General features: G+C 45.8%; 1 protein-coding gene across 1 annotated transcript in view; it reads left to right on the top strand.

Annotated features, from left to right (window-relative positions):
- HMCN2 (hemicentin 2) overlaps positions 1–22,222 on the top strand; it is a 408,064-nt gene that overhangs the window by 24,744 nt on the left and 361,098 nt on the right. Inside the window, exons 2-3 of the mRNA XM_068248458.1 lie at positions 16,066–16,136; positions 20,771–20,929. Of these exons, the coding sequence (XP_068104559.1) occupies positions 16,066–16,136; positions 20,771–20,929 (230 nt within the window). The remainder of the gene's footprint in view (positions 1–16,065; positions 16,137–20,770; positions 20,930–22,222) is intronic.

The following is a 22,222-nucleotide window of genomic DNA, read 5'->3' as shown; positions in this document are numbered from 1 at the left end:
AGAAAAAATATACTGTTTTTCCAATTCCACCCCCTATAGTTTTAAAATAAGCAATGCTTCTATAAATAAAACCCACCTATTTTATTTGCCCATTAGCCCCGGCTATCAAAACATTTAAATTATGTTCAATGTAGTCTCTATATATTATTTGGAAATAAAGGTGAATTTTTTTCTTTTTGGGGATTTTTTGTTGTGTCCCATCAATTGTAAGCCCTTATGTACTAAAATAACAGAAATATACCCTCATGACATACATATTAAAAAAAAAAGCCGAGTCCATAAGGTAACTATGTATTGATTTTATTTACTGCTTTTCTTTTCCATCTGTTTGCTTGGTAACTGAGGTAGGGCATTGGAAGGGATTTATTATATTTATTTTTCATTAAAAATCTGTGGTGTGTGTAATTTAAAGTGGATCCAAATTAAAAATCTGAGATTTCGGAACTAAAATCTATTTTCTAAATTATAATGATAAATAGCAGCCTTTTTTCAGCTGCATGATGACAAATATAAAATATTTTACATTTCTCCCTTCCTGTCAAATTGCCGAGACAAAATCCGGCAAACTGATGGGAGTAGGTGGTGTCCAGCAAAGGAGGAATTGCTAATGGCTGCCACCTGTATAACCCTAGTTATGAAAAGAGAAGGGTGAAAAGCATGCACTGAAATGCTCATAGGCTCGAAGGAGTGTTTATTTATCTTTGTATGTGTCAGAGTGGTGCAACTAAATATTTTGATTTAAAAAAATGTTTGGTTTGGGTCCGCTTCAACTTTTCACCATTAGAGGGCACTAGAAACACTCCATGGTTTACCAGGAAGTGTTTAGTTGTTGTTTTTTGTTTTTTTTTAACTTTCATTCCGTTCTTTATTATGAATGAACATGGCCCCTGATCGGGGTCACGTTCATTTATTACAGGCACTGCGATTGGTTCGGAGAAGCCCTGCTTCCCTTCCCCAATTGCCAAAATGGAGATCAGAAGTTTGACTTGATTTGGCGCATGCTGGTTTCAGGTGTGTGTCTCAGACTCTACTGATGCATGAATGATCAGCAGGATGCCAGGCACCTAATAGTGTTTAAACACTTCAGGTTCCAGGGTTTTTACCTCTTAAAGTAAGCCCAAGCTGAAGCTGGGGCTTAAAATCAGATACTTGCCCTGAAGGGAGGGAAGCCTCAGGATCCCTTTGAGGCTTCCCTCAGTGGTCCCTCAGTGGTCGGAAGTCTCCCGTTGCTGAGCATGGCTCCTCTCCACATGAGGGGCCGCACAGCTCCTCTTCCTCTATCATGGCCGCGCAGTAGCTGGATGCGCAGGAGCAGGGAGCCTGTGGCTCTGGCTTACTTTGCATACATGGGCGGGCTTGGTTGGCTATTGCGGGGCCACGCTAGAGGAAGAGGAGTTGCGCAGCCCCCGATGTGATTAGCGACAACAGAGTAGCGAGGGCAGCCTTAATAGGTTCCTGAGGCTTCCCTCTCTTAAGGTAAGTATCTGATTTTATACCCGGCTTGTATTTTGGCTTGGGTACACTTTGTACACTTTAAAGTTCCTGAGATGGTGGTAGTCACAGGGGCTATTGTTGCAATCCTTGTCTTGACCTTGAGTACTCACTTCGCGATTCTTCCAACAATTTCCCAGTTGATCTGCAATTTTTGATGCACAAAACCGCATTGCAAACTCAGCCAGCCAAGTGATTAAAAAAAATATGCAAAAACTGTTTGTGTGCAATGCGCATGACTTTATGCTTTGCAAATTATGATATATAGTACAAAATATGCATTAAAAAACACAAGCTCAAACTAGTACTTTAATAACTGCATTAGCAATCCATCTTTTCTGTTTGTTTTCCATTACTGAATAAGCCCATTTATCTCTCTCTGTGAAATAGCAGCATAGTGAATTTACTAGTATATGTCTAAATACTGCCTACACCATCCATATGACTCATGCCTGCGGTGACGTATGAGCTGCCTCTGAGCACCCATTAGGTTGTAAAGTATAAATCAGGCTTTAAGTGCAGATTATCCTGATTTTCATTAGGATGTGAGAGCTTCCGTCACTGGTGGTGAGACAGCTGTGGTTAGCAGGACACACCGCGTTCAGCCTGCCGGGCCCGAGAAATGTGGCACTTTACTGCTAAGTTCGGGGGTGACTTACACACAAATGTGCTCTAATGCTTTGTGCATGCTGCAGTCATTCTACATGAATAATCAATGACATGTCCAGAACCGGAAGACACCTTCCACCTTCTCAGGAGGAAAAAATGTATCTTCTGGGAAGCCAGAAAAATATATTTTATTTTAAAATAAACCTATGAATTAATCTCATGTTCTTATTTTCAGTTTAAAGGGACCATGAGCACTCGAAAAAAATGAAACTGGTACTTACCTGGGGCTTCCTCCAGCCCACCGTAGGCCGCGAGGTACCCCGGCATCCTCCTATCTCCTCTCCCGGTCCGACTGGCACCTCCGTTACCGGCGACTTTTGGGCTGAAGGTCGGCTGGTTCTTCCTGAACAGAGACGCTCCACGTCATCACACTGGCTGCTACTCATCATCGCGCCGCCCAGAGTGACAGTGATGCGCATGCACCGTTCAGAGTTAGAAAGCCGTGCATGCGCAGGACTGTCACACCGGCAGCGTGATGACACGAAGCGAGCGGCGGGCTGACATGGAGCGTCTCCGTTCAGGAAGAATTGGCTGACACTTAGCCTGAAAGTTGCCGGTAACGGAGGCGCCAGCGGGACCGGGGAGGAGCCAGGAGGATGCCGGGGGACCTCGCCGCCTACAGTGGGCTGGAGAAAGCCCCAGGTAAATACCAGTTTCATTTTTTTCGATTGCTCAGGGTCCCTTTAGGAGGTTACATTTCAAGTCTGAAGTGTCTACTCCTAGCATATCAGTGTGAGGTAAAATTGGTGCGTCCAGCTCTCACACATAGAGAAATAATGACCTTTTGAACTTTTTTTTTAGCACTATCCCTTTGCACTATCCTGATGTCAGGAGTGTTTGTTTATCCAGATACAAGGGTTTTGGCTTCTAATTACTTTTCAGGAGAGCTGCTGCTGCTGCAGTTGGACTGCTCCTTCTGCACAGATGAAGCACTGGTTTATTATAACTTGTAATGAAAAAATAAAAAGTTGTAAGTAGGATAGGAACTATATAATTATTATTACTAATACGGTATGTGTCAAGAGAGACAAGCTCTGTATGAACAGAGAATGTATAAAAGGTATAGCTTTATTGATTCAGATAAAAAGATCTTAATGAGGACCTCCACTGAAAATAACGTAATGAACAAAAGTGCTTAATTTTTACAATAATTATGTATAAATTATTTAGTCAGTTTTTGCCCATTGTAAAATCTTTCCTTTCACTGATTTACATTCTGACATTTATCACATGGTGACATTTTTACTGCTGGCAGGTGATGTCAGTGGAAGGAGATGCTGCTTGCCTTTTTGGCAGTTGGAAACAGCTGTTATTTCCCACAATGCAATAAGGCTCCCACAATGTGATGTCAGCACCATGGTCCTGATATCACATTGTGGGAGGGGTTACATCGCAATATCAGCCCCCTGATGATCCGTTTGAGAAAAGGAAAAGATTTCTCATCAACAGCAGAACTACGGGTGGCCATGTTGCGTCAGCGATATCTGCTAGATTAAATCATTATGATTGAACCAGCTGGCTATCAATGCCGAAAATCGAGGGTGTGCACTTTTTTTTGTAAAGTAGGATAGAAAGAAACTCGTTGTTGCCCATCTTCATTTCCTGTTTTCGGGACTACTAGTTTTCATAGGAAAGCCACAAATATCCAGTGACGGATTTCAGGAAAAGCCACAAAGGCCCGAGCTTTGGGTAGCGGCAGCCCATGGGGGTAGCTGCACATGGACCCAAACTTTGGCTCGGATACACTTTAAATTTTACAGTTTAAAGGGCTACTATCTTAAAATTGTAAAATGTAAAATACATGAATCCAGGTGCATATTAAAGTTCTTTGTCCTTATCTGACTTTGTTGTCATTGAGGTAATCCACCTCACCCCTTTTATTTTAACAGTTTTTAACACAGTTTTATCATTATCTGGGCCCCTCTTATCCCCCTTTGTGTCACACACCTTTCTTCAGGAGGGTTAGTCTTTATGGTTAGGGCCTTCTACCAGTGACGGTGCCACGCTGGGGCTTACCCAGGCTTCAGCCCCAGCTGGCAACTTATCAGCCCCCCTCAAAGCCCCCCCACCGGCTGCCTCAAGTTCCGAGAAAGTGTCCGACCCGACCTCGGCTCGTCATCTGTCTCTGCACTGCAGTGGAGGCGGAGCCGAGCCTGGCTGCCTGGGAGGAGGGCGAGGGCTTGGCTTGGGGTGGCACCCACCCCAGCGATCAGTCCCACGGACTCCCACCCACCCTGGCGACATGTCTGCTTCCACCCTGGGCTGGGCGCAGGCTCAGCTCAGTCACGCAGAGCGGCCCGCCCCAGGGGGTACGTACGTGGTGGTCGCGTCTCGCCGCGTCTAGCGGCGTTAAAAAAGTGTGTCACGTGACAACGTCCGGCGTCACGTGACACTTGCCCGCCGCGCAGCCAGCTAGTTGCCGCCGACATGAGAGTGTCTGCGTCACTCTCCAGACTCTCTCTGCGGCACGCCAGTCACGCGGTGTGACAGTGTGACACACACCCAGGCCAGGCACCGACCCACAAACAGCGCACGGGACTGGAGGCTGGACTCTGGTGCTGACAGCCAGCACAGCAGGACTTGGAAGACGGAACTCTGACAGACCGACAAGGTGGGTGCGGTGGCTGTCCTCTCCAGCCAGCCAGTCAACTGCCAAATTGTTTTTCTGCCCCAGCCCCCCCAGGCCTCCTGAGCCAAGCACCAGCAGGCACACAACCAGTCCACCACTAGCCTAGGCCTAACTCTGAGTGAGCACGCCCCTGGGGGGCCACAGAACCAGCCAGGCCTGAGCTGCCCTGGGGCCCCCCCATCCCACCATCACCAGCCAGGCCTGAGCTGCGGCTGGGGCCCCCCATCCTACCACCACCAGCCAGGCCTGAGGCCTTCCCACCAGGCCTGAGCTGCCCTGGGACCCCAATCCCACCACCACCAGCCAGGCCTGAGGTGCCCTGGGCCCCCCATCCCACCACCACCAGCCAGGCCTGAGGCCTTCCCACCAGGCCTGAGCTGCCCTGGGGCCCCCATCCCACCACCACCAGCCAGGCCTGAGCTGCCCTGGGGCCCACCACCACCAGCCAGGCCTGAGCTGCCCTGGGGCCCCCCATCCGACCACCACCAGCCAGGTCTGAGCTGCCCTGGGGCCCCCCATCCCACCACCACCAGCCAAGCCTGAGCTGCCCTGGGGCCACCAGCCCACCACCACCAGCCAGGCCTGAGCGTCCCTGGGGCCCCCATCCCACCACCACCAGCCAGGCCTGAGCTGCCCTGGGGTCCCTAGACCACCACCACCAGCCACGCAGGCCTGAGGCCTCCAGCCCACCACCAGTCAGGATTGAGGTGCCCTGGGGCCCCCAGCCCACCACCACCAGCCTGACTACATATACTGGGGAGAGCTATACGCCTGGCTACATATACTGGGGACAGCTATACACCTGGCTACCTATGCTGGGGACACTGGCTGTCTGTCATTATGTGCATTTACTGGTGAAAAGTTGTCTCTTATGTGCATTTACTGGGGAAATGCTGTCTGTCATTATGTGCATGAACTGGTGAAAAGTTGTCTCTTATGTGCATTTACTGTGGAAATGCAGTCTGTCATTACGTGCATTAACTGGTGAAAAGTTGTCTCTTATGTGCATTTACTGTGGAAACGCTGTCTGTCATTATGTGCATTTACTGGTGAAAAGTTGTCTCTTATGTGCATTTACTGGGGAAATGCAGTCTGTCATTACGTGCATTACCTGGTGAAAAAGCTGTCTCTTATGGGCATTTACTGGGGAAACGCTGTCTGTCATTATGTGCATTTACTGGTGAAAAGTTGTCTCTTATGTGCATTTACTGGGGAAACGCTGTCTGTCATTATGTGCATTTACTGGTGAAAAAGCTGTCTATTATGTGCATTTACTGGGAAAACGCTGTCTGTCATTACGAGCATTTACTGGTGAAAAGCTGACTCTTATGTGCATTTACTGGTGAAAGGCTATCTGTCATTATGTGCGCTTACTTCATTTTTTTATGTAACTACGTTAGCTGGTACAACTACATTACAGTTAGCCCCGCTTACATGACGTCATGACCACGCCCAATGTCAATTACCCCAACCCCCCCCCACCCCCCCGCCAAGCCCAGCCTGCCAGCCCTTGTGTCCCCTTTGAGCCCCCCCAAAAATCTGAAGCTGGAGCCGCCACTGCCTTCTACCCTACAACCATCTAGAGCTATTTTTGTAACAAGAGAGTGACCACGTCCAGTCCGACAGGACACCACGAGTAGAGTCAGGTTTGGTTGCCCGCCTGCAACCTCCCTTTGTGAGTACCCATTCTTCTCCGCCATTTGCTTCAATTGTTTTACATATTACACTACTGGGGATTCCGGTGTCTGTGTGTGTTTTGTTTTCAAATCACCCCAATGGCGTAGAAATCAGTATAGCAACCATAGCCATTGCTATAGGGCCCGCGGCAGCCCTACGTCACAGGGGGCCCGCAGCTGAGAGAGGACTTTAAAAAAAATATATAATTATAATAATGCTGGCCCGGGGTCCCCCCGATAATTATAACAACTGGCCCCGCCCCCGGCTCCTCTCGTCGCTAAGTGTGGCTGGTGAGGAGGGGGACTACTTACGGGCGGCGCGCATTGATTTACTCCCTGGCGGCCAACCTGACAATTACTCTATAGTTCCGGCCAGCCAGGGAGGAAGGAGGAGTGACGTCACGACCGCCACGTGCCCACTTTACGATTAATTTCTGGTGAAATGCTGCCCACTGTATGATTATTTTATGGTGAAATTATATCCACATTGTGATTATTTTCTGCTGAAATTCTGCCCATATTGTGATTATTTTCTGCTGAAATTCTGCCCACATTGCGATTATTTTCTGGTGAAATGCTGCCCACGTTGTGATTATTTTCTGGTGAAATGCTGCCCACTTTACGATTAATTTCTGGGGAAATGCTGCCCACTTTACGATTAATTTCTGGGGAAATGCTGCACACATTGCGATTATTTTATGTTGAAACATTTCTGCAATACGATTATTTTATGGTGAAACATTGCTGCAATACGATTATTTTATGGTGAAACATTGCTGCATTACGATTATTTTATGGTGAAACGCTATCCCATTACAATTATTTTATAGTGAAACACTGCCCCATTACGATTATTTGGTAGCTATGTGGGGGGTTCCAAATTTTCGTAAGGGGGCCCAGTGATTTCTAGTTATGCCCCTGACTACTACCTAAACTGGGGACACCTATAGACCTGGCTACTTATACTGTATTTAGAGGGGTGTGGAAATGTTGGGGTGGAGGGTTTTGGAGGAATGTTTGGGTGGGAGGTCCGAGGTCCGTGGGTTTGGAAGGTCGTGGGGGGGCCATAACATTTTTTTGCTATGGGGCCCAGTCATTTCTAGCTACGCCCCTGGATCACCCTACTTATCCGTAACATAAATAAAATAAACTTACCGTACAAATAAAATGTGCTATAAATTACTTTTTTCCTATGTTGCTGTCACTAACAGCAGGTAGTAGAAATCTGTCAGAACTGACAGGTTTTGGATTAGCCCATCTCTTCATGGGGGCTTCTCAGGGTTTTCTTCATTTTCAAAAGCACTTAGGCCTTGTTCACATTTAAAATTGCAATTGCTGATGGCGCGTACCTGCGCGTTGCAATTTTTTCTAAAGCGCTTTTTTAAACGCTTTTGCAGAGCGATTCGTTTTTATCACTTCCTGACGCAAGTCAGGAAGTGAACTCTTTGACCCGGAAAAGAATAAATACAAAATATTTATTCTTAAAAGCGCTTGGGAAATCGCTATACAAAGCGCTTTTTCAAGCAGTTTGCAATTTCCCTATACCTTCCATTGAGGTGAATCGCCCTAAAAATGGTACAGGCAGCGCTTTGGTGAGCGTATCGGAATCGAAACGCTTAGATGTGAACACTCTCATAGAGAATCATTGCACAAGCGTTTTTAGGGAGCTTAAAAAAAGCAAAAATTGCCCTTAGTGTAATTAAGCACTAAAGGTGGCCATACACTGGCCCGATTTGCGGCAGTTTCGACAGCAGATTCGATCACTGGGATCGAATCTGCTGCCAATCGTTCGCGCAACACGCACCCGCCGATCCGATTTCCTCCCGAAATCGGATCGGTCCGTCGATCGCGCCGTGCGGGAAATTACCCTCGATCGCCCGCGGGTAGGGAGCGCGTCGCTAGCGGCGGCCGATCCGATCAGGTATACATTACCCGAGGCTGGCTCCCGGGCATCCCGTCCGTCACTGCTCCCGTCATGGCACCTCCGGCATCCTCGTATAACTTCCGCTGTCATGCCAGTGACAGCGGAAGTACAACTAGAGGGCGCTCTATTTGAACTTCCGCTGTCACTGGTGTGATAGCTTAAGTTCTATGCGGATGCCGGAGCCGGAGGTGCCACATGACGGGGACATCACGCCCGGGAGCCAGCCTCAGGTAATGTATACCGGCGGGGGGAGCGGCGGCAGCACCACCACAACAGATTGTGATCGGTTTCAGGCTGAAATCGATTCACAATCTGTTTGCAGGAAAGGCAGCCATACGATCCCTCTCTGATCAGATTCGATCAGATAGGGATCTGTCAGCTGGTCGATCTGATGGCACATCGACCAGTGTATGGCTGCCTTAAGTGAACGTCCAACTGCCAGGATAGTGTGCAAACAAGTGTGTGTGTGTGTATGCGTGTGTGCATGTGTGCGTGTGTGTGTGTGCGTGTTTGCGTGTGTGTGCGTGTGTGTGTGTGTGAGCGAGACGGGGGAATGGCCTGCATCTTTGTATACATCCTTTCCAGGGAGTGCTTTTGTAAACAATAAATTAAAGCGGAACTGAAGGGAGAGGTATATGGAGGCTGCCATGCTTATTTACTTTTAAGCAATACCAGTTGCCTGTCAGCCCTGCTGATCCTCTGCCTCTAATACTATTAGCCATAGCCCCTGAACAAGCATGCAGCAGATCAGGTGTTTCAGTGGCTCAGACTTTAAAGTCAGATCCGACAAGACTAGCTGCATGCTTGTTTCTGAATTTATTCAGATACTACTGCAGAGAAATAGACCAGCAGGGCTGCCAGGCAACTGGTATTGCTTAAAAGGAAATAAACATGACAGCCTCCATATACCTCTCTCTTCAGTTCCCCTTTAAATACTGAGAATCCCTCATGAAGAGGTTGACTAGTCGAAAACCTGTCAGTTCTGTCAGATTTCTACTAACTACTGTAAGTGACAGCAACAGAGAAGGAAAATAATTTATAGCTTATTTTACTCTGGAAGAAACATACTTGTTACTTTTATGCTTTACATGTATTGTACAATTTTACATGTTTTTTATGATAGTGGTCCTTTAACCCCACTTCTCATTTTTGGTTGGATTTCATAATGAGAAAGGTGCCTAGGCGTGTACTATTGCCCTGACCCATGAGGTGACTGAGGGGATGACTACTTCCCCATTTCATAGGCGGTCAGTGCCCTTCAAACACAGTCACATGCCCACGCATGTAGTGGCCGTACAGTCAGACGTGTGTCGGACGTGTGTTGGCTCACTGCCAGCCATTATCTTCTTGTTGCGCAAACCATGTGCCCGTCATGGCCCCCGAGGAATTCACCCGAAGGGAAAGTTTATGAACTTTACAGCGTGAAGTCCCTTTGCAGTCAGCATGCATACCTGACACTGGCCTGTCTGATCTCTTCAAAGAGAATCAGCTGTTCCGGATATTTACTGGAAAATTCTTCCCGGAGGCTTCTGTATACGTTACGCACCGGCTGAGTTTAAAGGAAGAGTTATAGACATGTAAATGAGGAGTATTGGTCCGCTAGGGGGACTATTAAATGCTCGCAAATCTACGGGGCTTTTTTTATTGTGCATTATGGAATGCCATTTTCCTCACTGGGGCCCATTGGCAATTCCCCTTTTTCTCCTGAGTTTTCTCGTAGGAGGTAATTTTTCATCTACTTAAAATATCTTTCCAGGACTTTTCAACTGAAAACGTACTAAAAAGTAGGTGAAAAAGTACCATCAAAATTATTTTGGGCATTTTCTTGCTTGCTGGTGATTTAAAAAGGCATTTTATTGAAACGTTAAAAAAATATCACCTAGGAAAAAACGTTAATTGCATATCGGCCGGAGTGTCAAATTTGTAAAAATTTGTAAATCAGCTCGTCGAAATCTGCTCCCTAAATAGGTCAAAGTGAACCTGAGATGAACACATCTCAGGTGCTATATTTACCTGGGGCTTCCTTAAGCCCCCTTACAGCCGATCAGTCCCTCACCGTCTCACCCGGTGGCTCTGGTCCCCCGCAGTAAGGTCCGGTATCCTGTCCGAGTCACGCTTTCTCACATCTCCGGTAGCGCTCTGCACCTGCGCAGTACTACTACAGTGCTCATAACGCTCTCGGTCATGGGAGCACAACAGGGGACAAGCGACAAGGGCTACGAAGCGCGACTCAGCCAGGCTACCGGGCCTTACTGCGGGGGACGCCGAGGGAGACAGTGAGAGACCGAATAGCGCTTGTGGACGGCAGCTGGGAGGCTGAACTGCCTGACAAACAAGCAGTTCAGCCGCCCATGACTCCGTCTCCGATACACATGGCCCCACGTGGTTGCCTGTGCAAGGTGGTCATGTGTGTGACCACACATGTGCCCACGCATACGCTATTAACCATGTGGAGCGCGTGTATGGGTGGCAGTGCGGAGACAGCCAGTGGCAGACACCGACAGGTAAAGTATACTGCACAGGGGGCACATTATACATTATACAGGGGTTCTGCCGTGTTCGTCCTGATAATGCTTGCCGTTACCGTCATGCACCAATCGAGCATGTTGGTCCTACATCTTGCAGCATGTTCGATCGATACATATTTATCGTTAATCGGGCATGCTCCTTGGCAGCACAGATTTCCATCTGATCCGATTACAAGTATCGAGTCGTATGGTCAATCGGCCACCAAGTCGCCTGATGTATGGCCACCTTGACTTCCCCCAGAAAATGTGTGCATGAAAACAGGCGCCAGGTAAAAAGGGCTCGGCAGGATAACAAAATGGTGCTGGTGAATAACGAACTCTCAATAACCATAAACATCGTTAACGAAATTGGTTAACAATAAATACCATTTTAAACCAGGCAGGAGTTGATAACTAAAATATATTAACGCTAAAAATCGCTATGTAATTCCACAATACAGCCTAACCCCCCCTCCCCATGTTGCCTAACCCTAACCACCTCGGTGGTGCCTAACTCTAACCCCCCCCTGGTGGTGCCTAACCACTCCCCCTGCAGAAACACCATTTTACACATAGAAACAATAATATCTTTGATAACGTCAAATCTGTACATACAAACAAAACAATATGACAAAAACTATAACGTTGCAAGCTTCTAAAACGATAACATACTTCAAAAACTTTAATGTACTCATGTTGTTAGGTATATTTATCGGACACCCTTTTTTTCTGCTTTTTTCGCCGATATTAACGATAATTGCATTAATGTCTATGGCGTCGCCCTTTTCATCCACTAGCCACCGGCGCTTTTTTATCCTGCTACCCAAAAAACATATTTCATCTCAGTCTCTGCTGGAAGGACCTTGTTGTAAAATTGGGTTTAGAGTACGTGACAGGGACTCTTCCATTGAGTTGCTGCTCAGATTACTGCAGTCTTTTACCTGCCTAAATCAGCACGACAGCATCTCTGTGGTTTCCCTGGTTAGATGTTAAACCTGGCGCAACAGCTAATATTTTCCCTTAATAGCCCTTATACAATGCAAGCGGTAATTTCATTTTACTGTTCCTGTAAATGGAATAAAGCCGCCTTGCTATTCTTGTGACGCAGTTTCTTTAACTGATGTCATAATTCTACTCAAGAAACCACAAGCAAATGAATCTGTTTTATTTCCAGCACAAGAGCTAGAAGTAAGAGGAATAAAACGGGGTTTAAAATCTATACAGAAAAAGCGTAAACAGCGGTACAATCGTCATATGTAATATCCGCAAAGGCTGCAGGAATAGTCAATTATTCTAAATGCAATATAATTTTAAGCGGATGCACAAACGTTATTTATTAATACACACTAATGTGTTCCACCGTCGCTGACTAGCAGCGCTCTTGTGTAGAATACAATGGCATAAATTGTAATAATGTGGGCTTTTAAAAACATGTACAAACACGCACAAGGTGTGAAACCGACATAAACGTCTCTATGTAAGCATGTTGGCAAATCTCCACTGATCCAAAAGCAAGTGATCAATGGAAGTTATTCACAAAATGTATCTCATGCTTTATCTCTCTATAAAAAAACACCTTTAAAGCGGATCCGAGATGAAAAACTAACTATAACAAGTAACTTGTCTATATATCTTATTTGAAGTTTAGATAGTTTACAGAGCATATCTGGCTGCAAACAGCTTCAAAAGTTTATGATTATTTATTCCTGTGATACAATGAGGGCAGCCATGTTCTGTTTGTCACAGGCTGAGGGGTGGAGATGCTATCAGCTTGCCTGTGTGTAAATTCAGTCACCTCTCCTCCTCCCTCCTCCCCTCTGCCACTGAAATCAATGGCTAGTAGCCTCCTCCTCCCCCTGCCCAGACTGAGCTCCCATAAACCCTTGCTACAGTGCCAAGGCACAAAAGGGGCTGTGGACAAGGCTTGTTTAGTTTATAGAGAATTAAAAGTATTAAAACAAAACAAAAAAAGGATTTGGCTTGAGGAATGCCCTATAAACTATATGAAAGGAACACAATTATGCCATGAGTAAAAGTTTATCTCGGATCCACTTTAAAGTAAACCTGTACTCAGGACAGAAGGAAAGAAAGCATAGAGAAATGCACCCTGTATGTATTTAGAGAGTTCAGCCTGATATATTTCCCATCATCTGCAACTAATCACTACTGTAATTTGATGTCTCAGCTGTGTCAGCTGGCTTCCTCGGCAGAGCAGCTAATTTGTAAACCCAGGATCTTAACACTATGTCTGCTTCCATGAAAGCAGGATGTAGACACACTGCAAATTTATAGCAAGATTTATAACAGCTGTAACAAATAATTGGGTTGTTATGCTGCTGCTTGCCTGAAGTGGGAGGGATATGGAGGCTGCTATATTTATTTCCTTTTAAACGATACCTTTTGCATCCTTCTAATATTTGGCTGCAGTAGATTCTGAATCACACACCAGAAACAAGCATGCGGCTGATCTTGTCAGATTTTTGTCAGAAACATAATCTTTATGCTTGTTCAGCGTCTATGGCTAAAAGTATTATGGGCAGAGGATCAGCAGGCTAGCTGGGCAACTGGTATTTTTTAGCTTGAGTTAACCCTGCTGTAGTGCGCAGTTCTGTTCCAAAGCATTGGGGACAGTGGTATGTATCGGAACACTCATCCCTATTGCTGATTAGTGATGACAGGATAGCGCTAATGTGTATAACTGAATAACATCTGCAACCACTCAGACTTCTATCCCCTTTATAATTATTGTCTGGAATTTGGAGATGTGGTGATTATTGCAGATATACACCTCTATACTCCACCCATAAGGCTCTAGGGCCGTCTAGAGAACAGAGCAAGATCTTCCAAAAATGTTGATAACATTTTCCTCTATGTTCAGACTGCTAACCAAAACAATGATGTGTGTCTAGCAAGGCTGGCAGAATCCCCGGATCTGGGTTGCTAGAGATGAACTTAAATTCCAACTTTCCGTGCAAATGCCCACTAACATCCAACTGAGCCTATCAAGCAAAGTAGCTGCTAATTTAACGTGGACCTGAACTCTTGTACAGGACAGAAGGAAAACAGAAAGAAATGCCCCCTGTATGTATTTAGGGAGTTCAGCCTGTCTACCCCCCCCCCCCCATCTGTGACTAATCACAACTGTAATTTGATATTTCAGCTGTGTCAGCTCAGGAATCTGCTCTGTCGTAACAGATCAGCTAATTTTTAAGCACAGGATGTTAACCCTATATCTGCTTCCATGAAAGCATGATGTAGACACACTGCAGATTAATTGCAGGATTTTTATCAGCTGTAAAAAATAAATGTTTTTGCTACTAGCAATCGCAATCACAAATCACAAACGCCAGCGATTGCGATTGCGATTTTTCATTAATTCTGTTACGCGATTGCGATTTGTGATTTTCATTTGCATTGCATTATCATTGTAAAAATCACTCCAGCAAGCGATTGCGATTTGCAATTAGCGATTTCCAAATCGAATCACTGTAGTGGAAAATACTTCTCGTGATTTCTATGATAAAGTAACAACTCTAGCAATTTAAAAATCACTAGCGATTTGCGATTTTGCGATTCAGCAATCACAATCGCTCTAGTGGAAAAGGGCCCTAAGGTTATTATACTGTTGCTTATCTTTTAGAGCAGAGAGGAAGCTCTGAGTTCAGATCTGCTTTCATTACTAGTTATGAGCTAATTGATCAGCAGCTTCTGGGCTTGGTTGGGTAAAGCTGTGTACACACTTGAAAGGTTAATGAAATATATCAGACCAATTTTACCCCCTTCCATGTAGTATGAGAGCCATACTCTACACAGTCTATTCTATGGAGCTGAACTCCCCAGCAGACAGAAATCTTTGCAAGATGCTGCACACAAAGATGCTGTACACATTCAAAAGATCAGTATCTGCAAAAGATCCGTTCCTGCAAAACGCTTGATTTTATGGAACGACGGGTCCGTCAGACCCTCCCGCTGGGCGGGCGTTCCAGCGACAGTCCAGCTTGTGTACAGTCTGTCAGGCAGACTGATAAGGCTGTTTCTGAACAGCCTTATCAGTCCACCGACAGACTGTACACACGCTGGACTGTCTGCTGAAAACCCGCCCAGCGGGAGGGTCTGACGGACCCGTCATTGGCTGCAGTCAGGCGTGTGTACGAGCCTATAGTCTATGATATCTGCAGATCTCATACACACCTTGTTTAACTGACATTCATCTGCAGATCAGACAATCATCTGCAGATCTGAAAATCCATCCTGGTGGATCCGATCTGCAGATGAATGTCTGTTAAATAAGGTGTGTATGAGATCTTCAGATATCATAGACCAGGGGTGCCCAAACGTTTTGGGTCGAGGGCCGGGTCAACATAGTTCAGACTGCTGGGGGCGCCAGAGTATACATAAAATGATGTAGAAGTCTTTGTGCACTAGACAGTGAAGTATACCCAGGTGACAACCTGCAGGCCAATTGGACAGCAGTGTCACCTGATGTGGAATTTGATTGGAAATCAGCGAATTACTGCTTTCTGGCTTCATTCTGTATGCAGACCACCAATAATTAACGATGTAGCCGACCGCATCTGTAATACATTTTGTGCATGGGGGGCCGGTAAAAAAGCCTCAGGGGGCCACATTCTGAGGACTACTGTCATAGACTATGAATACATTTTGCAGAAACTGATCTTTTGTAGGAAATCAATCTTTTGCATGTGTGCAGCATCTTGCAAAGATTTCTATCTGATGGGGAGTTCAGCTCAATAGAATAGACTGTGTAGAGTATGGCTCTCATACTACATGGAAGAGGGTAAAATTGGTCTGTTATCTTTCATCAATCTTTCAAGTGTGTACACAGCTTAAAGTGATAGCTCATCAGTGTACTCCTGTTCTGCACAGTCCAATCAGTATATCCTGACCAGTCTGCATTTGCTTGAGTGCAGAGAAGGAAAGTGAGACCAGTGCTGCATTGTGTAGAGCCTCCAAAGGATTGGCTGGACAGAATTACAATCCTGTAGAATTCCATCTATTAGAATATAAACTATGTTACAGCCGGTGGACATGGGTCATTGGAGACCAGAAGTCTTGTTGGTATTTTATTTGTAATGTGACTTTTCATTCTCATGAGTTGAGGTCACATCCTGTCATTAATTGTGCACTTTTCTTTGTTTACTTTTTTAGAGATTGGACCTGTCACCATCTCAACAGACCCAGAGAAATTCAAGAATGAACTGGAAGAGCTGTATGTCCAGGTACTACGCTATTTTATCACGCCATGAATACAGTAGATTATGCCATATGGGCAAAAAATAACACTCTAAGAAAAAAATATCTATTTTATGTATTTTATGTCAGCTGTATACAGTACGTAAGCTGTAATAATACGCAAGATATGAATGTGTCCCCCCCCCAGCTTAATGTGTATTACTGTTTGAGGGGATTCACTTATCTGGTACTCTACAGAGATTCATTGAAATTTACTACCCTACAGAGATTCTTTGAGATTTGGTATGATTCAGATATTCACTGAGAATTAGTACTCAGTAGAGTATCAGGTCTCTGTTCATCTCCATAGAGTACACAATATCACTGAATCTCTACAAAGACTGGCTGGGATTTAGTGCTCTGCAGAGATTCACTGACATGTACTACCCTACATTGATTCACGGAAATGTACTACCCTACAGAGATTCAGTGTGTTTAAGTACGCTATAGAGATTCAGTGATACTGGGTACTCTACAGAGATGAACACAGACCTGATATTCTACAAAGATCACTATGATTTAGTACTCTACAGAGATTCACTGAGATTTATTACCCTAAAGAGATTCATTGAAATGTATTCGCCTACAGACACTTAGTGAGAGTTGGTTCCCTACAGAGATTCAGTGAGTTTTAGTACTCCACAGATTCAGTGAGATTCTGCACATTCCAAAGATTCATATAGGTATTGCATTTAACAGAGATTTACAGAGCGGATCAGTGAATAATGGCGCACAGCGGCTATGCATAAAAATGGCGCCGCATTAAAAAAGATACGCTTATCGCTATTTATCGTTAGTACTGCATAATAATGGTGCACAGGGAAAAAAGAAGAAAAACGGCACACAGTAATGTTATTTATCAATAGCGCCATTCATATGCCAAACAGCAGACGTTATTGCGCACAGTAACGTTATTTATCAATAGTTAACCTACATAAGCCAAACTGCAGCCGTTATTTAACTGCAAAACGGTGAATGGATTTATTGTAACACTGTCAAGGTTAGGGTTAGGCACCACTAGGGGGTGGTAAGGGTTAGGCACCACCAGGGGGATGGTTAGGGTTAGGCACCACCAGGGGGGTGGTTAGGGTTAGGCACCGCCAGGGGGGTGATTAGGGTTAGGCAACACCAGGGTGGTGGTTAGGGTTAGGCACCACCAGGGGGTGGTTAGGGTCAGGCACCACCAGGGGGTGGTTAGGGTCAGGCACCACCAGGGGGTGGTTAGGGTTAGGCACCACCAGGGTGGTGGTTAGGGTTAGGCACCACCAGGGTGGTGGTTAGGGTTAGGCACCACCAGGCGGGATCTAGGGGTTAGGGATAGGCACAGAGAGGGTTCTGTGCGTTAACGCTAATTTTCAATAAAATAAACAGAGCTAAATAACGATAAGGCCTTAACGTTAAATAGTGATAAGCGACAAACGGATTAGCGGCAACACCGTGCGCCATTATTCGCAGGCGCCATTTTCAGATGCATCCTTACAGAGGTATAGTGCTCTACAGAGATTCCCAGAGGTTTAGTACTTTATAGAGATTAACTGAGATTTAATAATTTACAGATATTTAATAAGATTCTGAACACTACAGAGACACAAATTTAGGTCTGTGCAAACCAATGGGGAGCGCCGGCGGGATCTTCAAAGATGTTTTGTGAGGGTTCAGAGGCAATTATAGCGATGGGAGTTGCGGCAAGGGGCGGCAGTTGTTTGGCGGTAAGTGCAGGCTGTCGTGACGGATTTGCGTGCAAGTCCTGGGGGAGCGAGGCAGCAGTGCCATTTTACTGAAGGACAACACCACAATGCAACACCTCGCTCCCCCATAACCCAGGATATAGGAGCATCATTCAGGCTAACGATTGGCCATCGCACGAATGAAACTGGCAATAGGATTTGCCAGTAATCCTTGTGCGGTCGCAAGGTGATAACTAAGTTGCTCGCATTTGCTAGCTACTTATCAACTCGAATAGGATGTGGCCCAAAGTGAGGTAAAATCTCTCCAAAGAAAACAAGACAGCAAAAAACAAACATACAAAATAACCACATACACTGTGTTCATAATGTGGAAAGGTGTAAGAAAATCTGTGAGGTACTGAGTGTCACCTGTGTTCTCAGTGGAAAGAGTTGGTGTCTCTACACTGAAGCCATAATGCTGAAACCTTACAGAGAGCCTTTCCTTTACCATATCTAAGACAAAAATAAAAAGTTTTAGTTGGAGTTCTACTTTAAGTTCAGGAAAGTTTTGGTGGAGTACAGGGAAGGGAGTGGGGAATGTGAGCAAATGAGGAGAACAGTAACTTTTCACTAATTAGGAGGCCTGCAGTAGAGTTTTGTTAGTTATGGCAGCATCTGATTGCAGCGAATGAGTAGAATCTTTGCTCTTGTGCTGCAGGTAGTGATCATGTGACCAGGTAGGGTGTTTGTGTGTGTGGGGGGAAGGGTTGTTAGGGTTAGGTCAGGTAGGGTGTTTTGCAAGGTGCGGTGGGGGAGGAGGGAGTAGGTTAGGCATTGGGGGTAGGGTTCGGTGTGAGATTAGGGTTGGGTTTAGCTATAGTAAAATATAGGTATTTACTACTGATTTTACAATCCTTTTTTACACTTTAATAGTAGAATATCGTCTTTCCTGTGCGTCCCCAAATTTCCAGGTGCCCTTATAGTATGTACATGTCTTTAGCACATATTTGCTATACAGTAGCCTCTGCATCTGTGAGAGCTGATGGGCTAGACGTTACCATCCATCTCATGTCCAGTACATGCTATATATACAGTAAATATGTATCCATGGTGGGAAGGTGGTTATTTATCTCTCCTTCTTGCCTAGGTCCAGGGGAGCTCCTTTAAAATGTTGCTATGAAGCCCTTTTATTACATGCCTCTTTATGCGAGCGTAATAAATAGGTCTTTGCTGCCCACTTCCTGTATGGCCATTATGCAGAGGGCTGATGATGTCATCATTAGCCTGCACATTGTTGCACATTGCATTGCTTCATGAGTAGATTCCAGAGTTGATACTGAAAGGTCCTGGCATGCTGCAGACATTAAAAAAAAGGTAAGAATCTATGGGCATAAGCCGAGGGAATTTGATTTAGTTTTGTTATCTTTAAAAAAAGCTGCTTGTTGATTACAGCCTCTTATATTTTTTTTTTAACCGCCTCTCTCCTGCTTGCCTTAACGGACACCTGAAGTGAGAGGGATATGGAGGTTGCCATATTTATTTCCTTTCAAACAATACCAGTTGCCTGGCAGCCCTGCTGGTCTATTTAACTGCAGTAGTGTCTGAATCACACCAGAAACAAGCATACCGCTAAGCTTCTCAGATCTGACCAAAATGTCAGAAAAACCTGATCTGCTGCATGCTTGTTCAGAGTCTAAAGCCTCATACACATGAGACACAGATGTCTCCTGTTGCCAGGAGGCAAGAGACCAGGGAACGACAGCTCCCTGGCGGCGACAGCTATCCACATGTCACGCCAGAAAGGCAGAGACGCGGCGGAATCTGTCTGTGAAGGGAGCATCCCCCGGCCGGATGCTACATTCACTTGCGTTTGTCTCCTGTCACAAGTCCGCATACACATGCAGTACGCGTGGCGGCCTAGCGACAGTTGCGGAGACGGAAGTTGCCGGAGATTTAACTTTTCAAGCGCACAGCAACTTTACTTTCCGCCGACAGTTCGTGGCGCGTGTGTCATACACACGGGGGACCTGTCGCCGCAACATGTGTGTGGCAAGTGTTTGTGGCGACAGTTGTGCCCGTGTGTATGGGCCATTAGGCTAAAAGTATAAGAGGCAGAGGAACACCAGGACTGCAAGGCAACTGGTATTGCTTAAAATAAACCAGAGATCAGGCAATCTAAAAAATCAATACTTACCAGGGCCTTCTCCAGCTCTATAAACACGCCTGTGTCCCTCGCCGTCCTCCCGCTGTCTGCCGTTCAGCCGCAATCAGCCCCAGTAACGGCTTCAGTTGCGTCAGTCCAGTTGCGCAGAAGATCCAGACTGGACCCGATTGAAGCAATTACCGGGGCTGATTGCAGCTGAACAGCAGACTGCGGGAGGATGCCGAGGGACTCACACGTGTTTATGGGGCTGGAGGAAGCCCCGGATATCGATTCTTTAGATTGCCTGATCTCTGGTACACTTTAAAAGAAAATAAATATGGTATCCTCCATATCCCTCTCATTTCAGGTTCCCTTTAAATGTAAGCCTTAAAACTGTGAGGTTATCTAGACTTTGTTTTAAGGAAAATACCACGTTTGTTATAAAACCGCCATACTTATAATAGCACCTGCACAGTTTATTCACAGTTTAATTTTATTTAATCTCTGAGCAGCTAAAACTGTCTAAAAACCTTTTCACAAATGGTACTTCTTTTTAACCATGGCAACACAGCACAGAGTACAGAATGTCCAGAAACTCCCACCTCACATCACCACCAATTAGTTGCACAGAGCAGGAGGCATTGCTATGCATTTTCAACACCTGCATTAATCCTTTAACTGAGAGCTAACCAAAAAATCAAAGTTGAAATAATGTTTGCCATAATCCTTGCAATATACAGAGCTGAAATGAAAGTGTTGCATTCTTCACAACCAATGTGGAACTCTCCTTTAAATCCCTTTGTATTTGTAGGGTGGAGGTGACTGCCCGGAGATGAGCGTGGGTGCGATCAGGAAGGCGGTGGAAGTTTCCCAACCCGGCTCTTTCATTTACGTTTTTACAGACGCCAGGGCCAAAGACTTCAGGAGGAAGCAAGAGGTTCTGCAGCTGCTGCAGCTTAAGCAGTCTCAGGTTAGTACATCTCCTCCTATCCTGATCCAAATCTGTTTGTGTTTGATCAGTATACTCATGCTGTTATTCTAGTGGACCTCGTGGATGCTGAATGCTTCTTAAGGTGTGCATACATCAGACCAAGTATGCACACCTTAAGAGACGGATCTCTCTCTGATCTAATCTGATCGGAGAGAGATCTGAAGGCCGATTCACGATCAACTTCAGCATGAAATCTCTAGGGAATTGGCCTTGTGATGCTGCATCCGCTGCCTCGTGACATTGTCCCCCCAGAGCCCCATGAAGTATACTCTACCTGTCGGTGTCTGACGTTAGTTCCGGGCTCCATCCTCCATCCATACACAAGCTTCACGTGGTTGTCGGTGTAACGTGGGCGCAGGTTTGACGTCACACACGCACCCTTGCATATACCAGCAACGGAACGCGGAGACAGCGGTGGACACAGTATACATATGCCCCCCCCCTCCAGTGTCCCATGCAGTATACTGTACTTTACCTGTCTAAGGGAGGACAGTGTTGTGTGTTCCATTGCCCTTACCGCAGCGCACACCAATTGAGTATGTTGGTCGGACGTTTTGCAGCATGTCCAATCGATACATGCGAACGATTTCAGACCGAAATTGTTTGCATCGTCGGTCGAGTATGCTCTTGGCGCCACTGAATTGCATCCAATTAGAATAATCAAGTTGAATGGTCGATTTGCCGCCAATTCGCCTGATGTATGGCCACCTTTATATGTAGTAACCAGTCCAATTCTGACTATTGTACTAGCATTGCTTGTACAGATAACCTGAAGCGAGAGGATTATGTTGGCTGACATCTTTACCATCTGTTAGTTCCTTGGATTCTAAGCTGATATTTAACCTCTGCTGAGTAGTGTTGCTCATATGCATCAGAACTCACAGAGAATCATGTGATTAGTTTGATCAGCTAGCAGATTTTTAAAGAGAACCTGAGATGGGGCGATATAAAAAATGTATACATACCTGGGGCTTCCTCCAGCCCCCTCCGAGCTGATTGCTGCCTCACCGCCGTCCTCTGCTGCTGCTCCACAAATTGCCCCGGTAAGTCTTGTGGTCTGGGGCATACTGCGCACATCCCCATCGTGCTCCCGTTGGCCAGGAGTGTTCTGCGCAATTGTAGTAGTACTGCGCAGGTACAGAACACTCCTTGTCACAGGAGCGCGTCGGGGAAGCGTGCACAGCCGGACTGCGCCGACTGGCCCCAACTGGACGAAATATCGGGGCTGCAGACAGCGGAGGATGGCAGCGGGGGAGAAATCTGGCCGGAGGG

This window comes from Hyperolius riggenbachi, chromosome 8 (genome assembly GCF_040937935.1).
Source record: "Hyperolius riggenbachi isolate aHypRig1 chromosome 8, aHypRig1.pri, whole genome shotgun sequence".
NCBI lineage: Eukaryota > Metazoa > Chordata > Amphibia > Anura > Hyperoliidae > Hyperolius > Hyperolius riggenbachi.
Note: the sequence above shows the minus strand (reverse complement) of the source record. Positions and strands in the feature narration are given on the sequence as shown.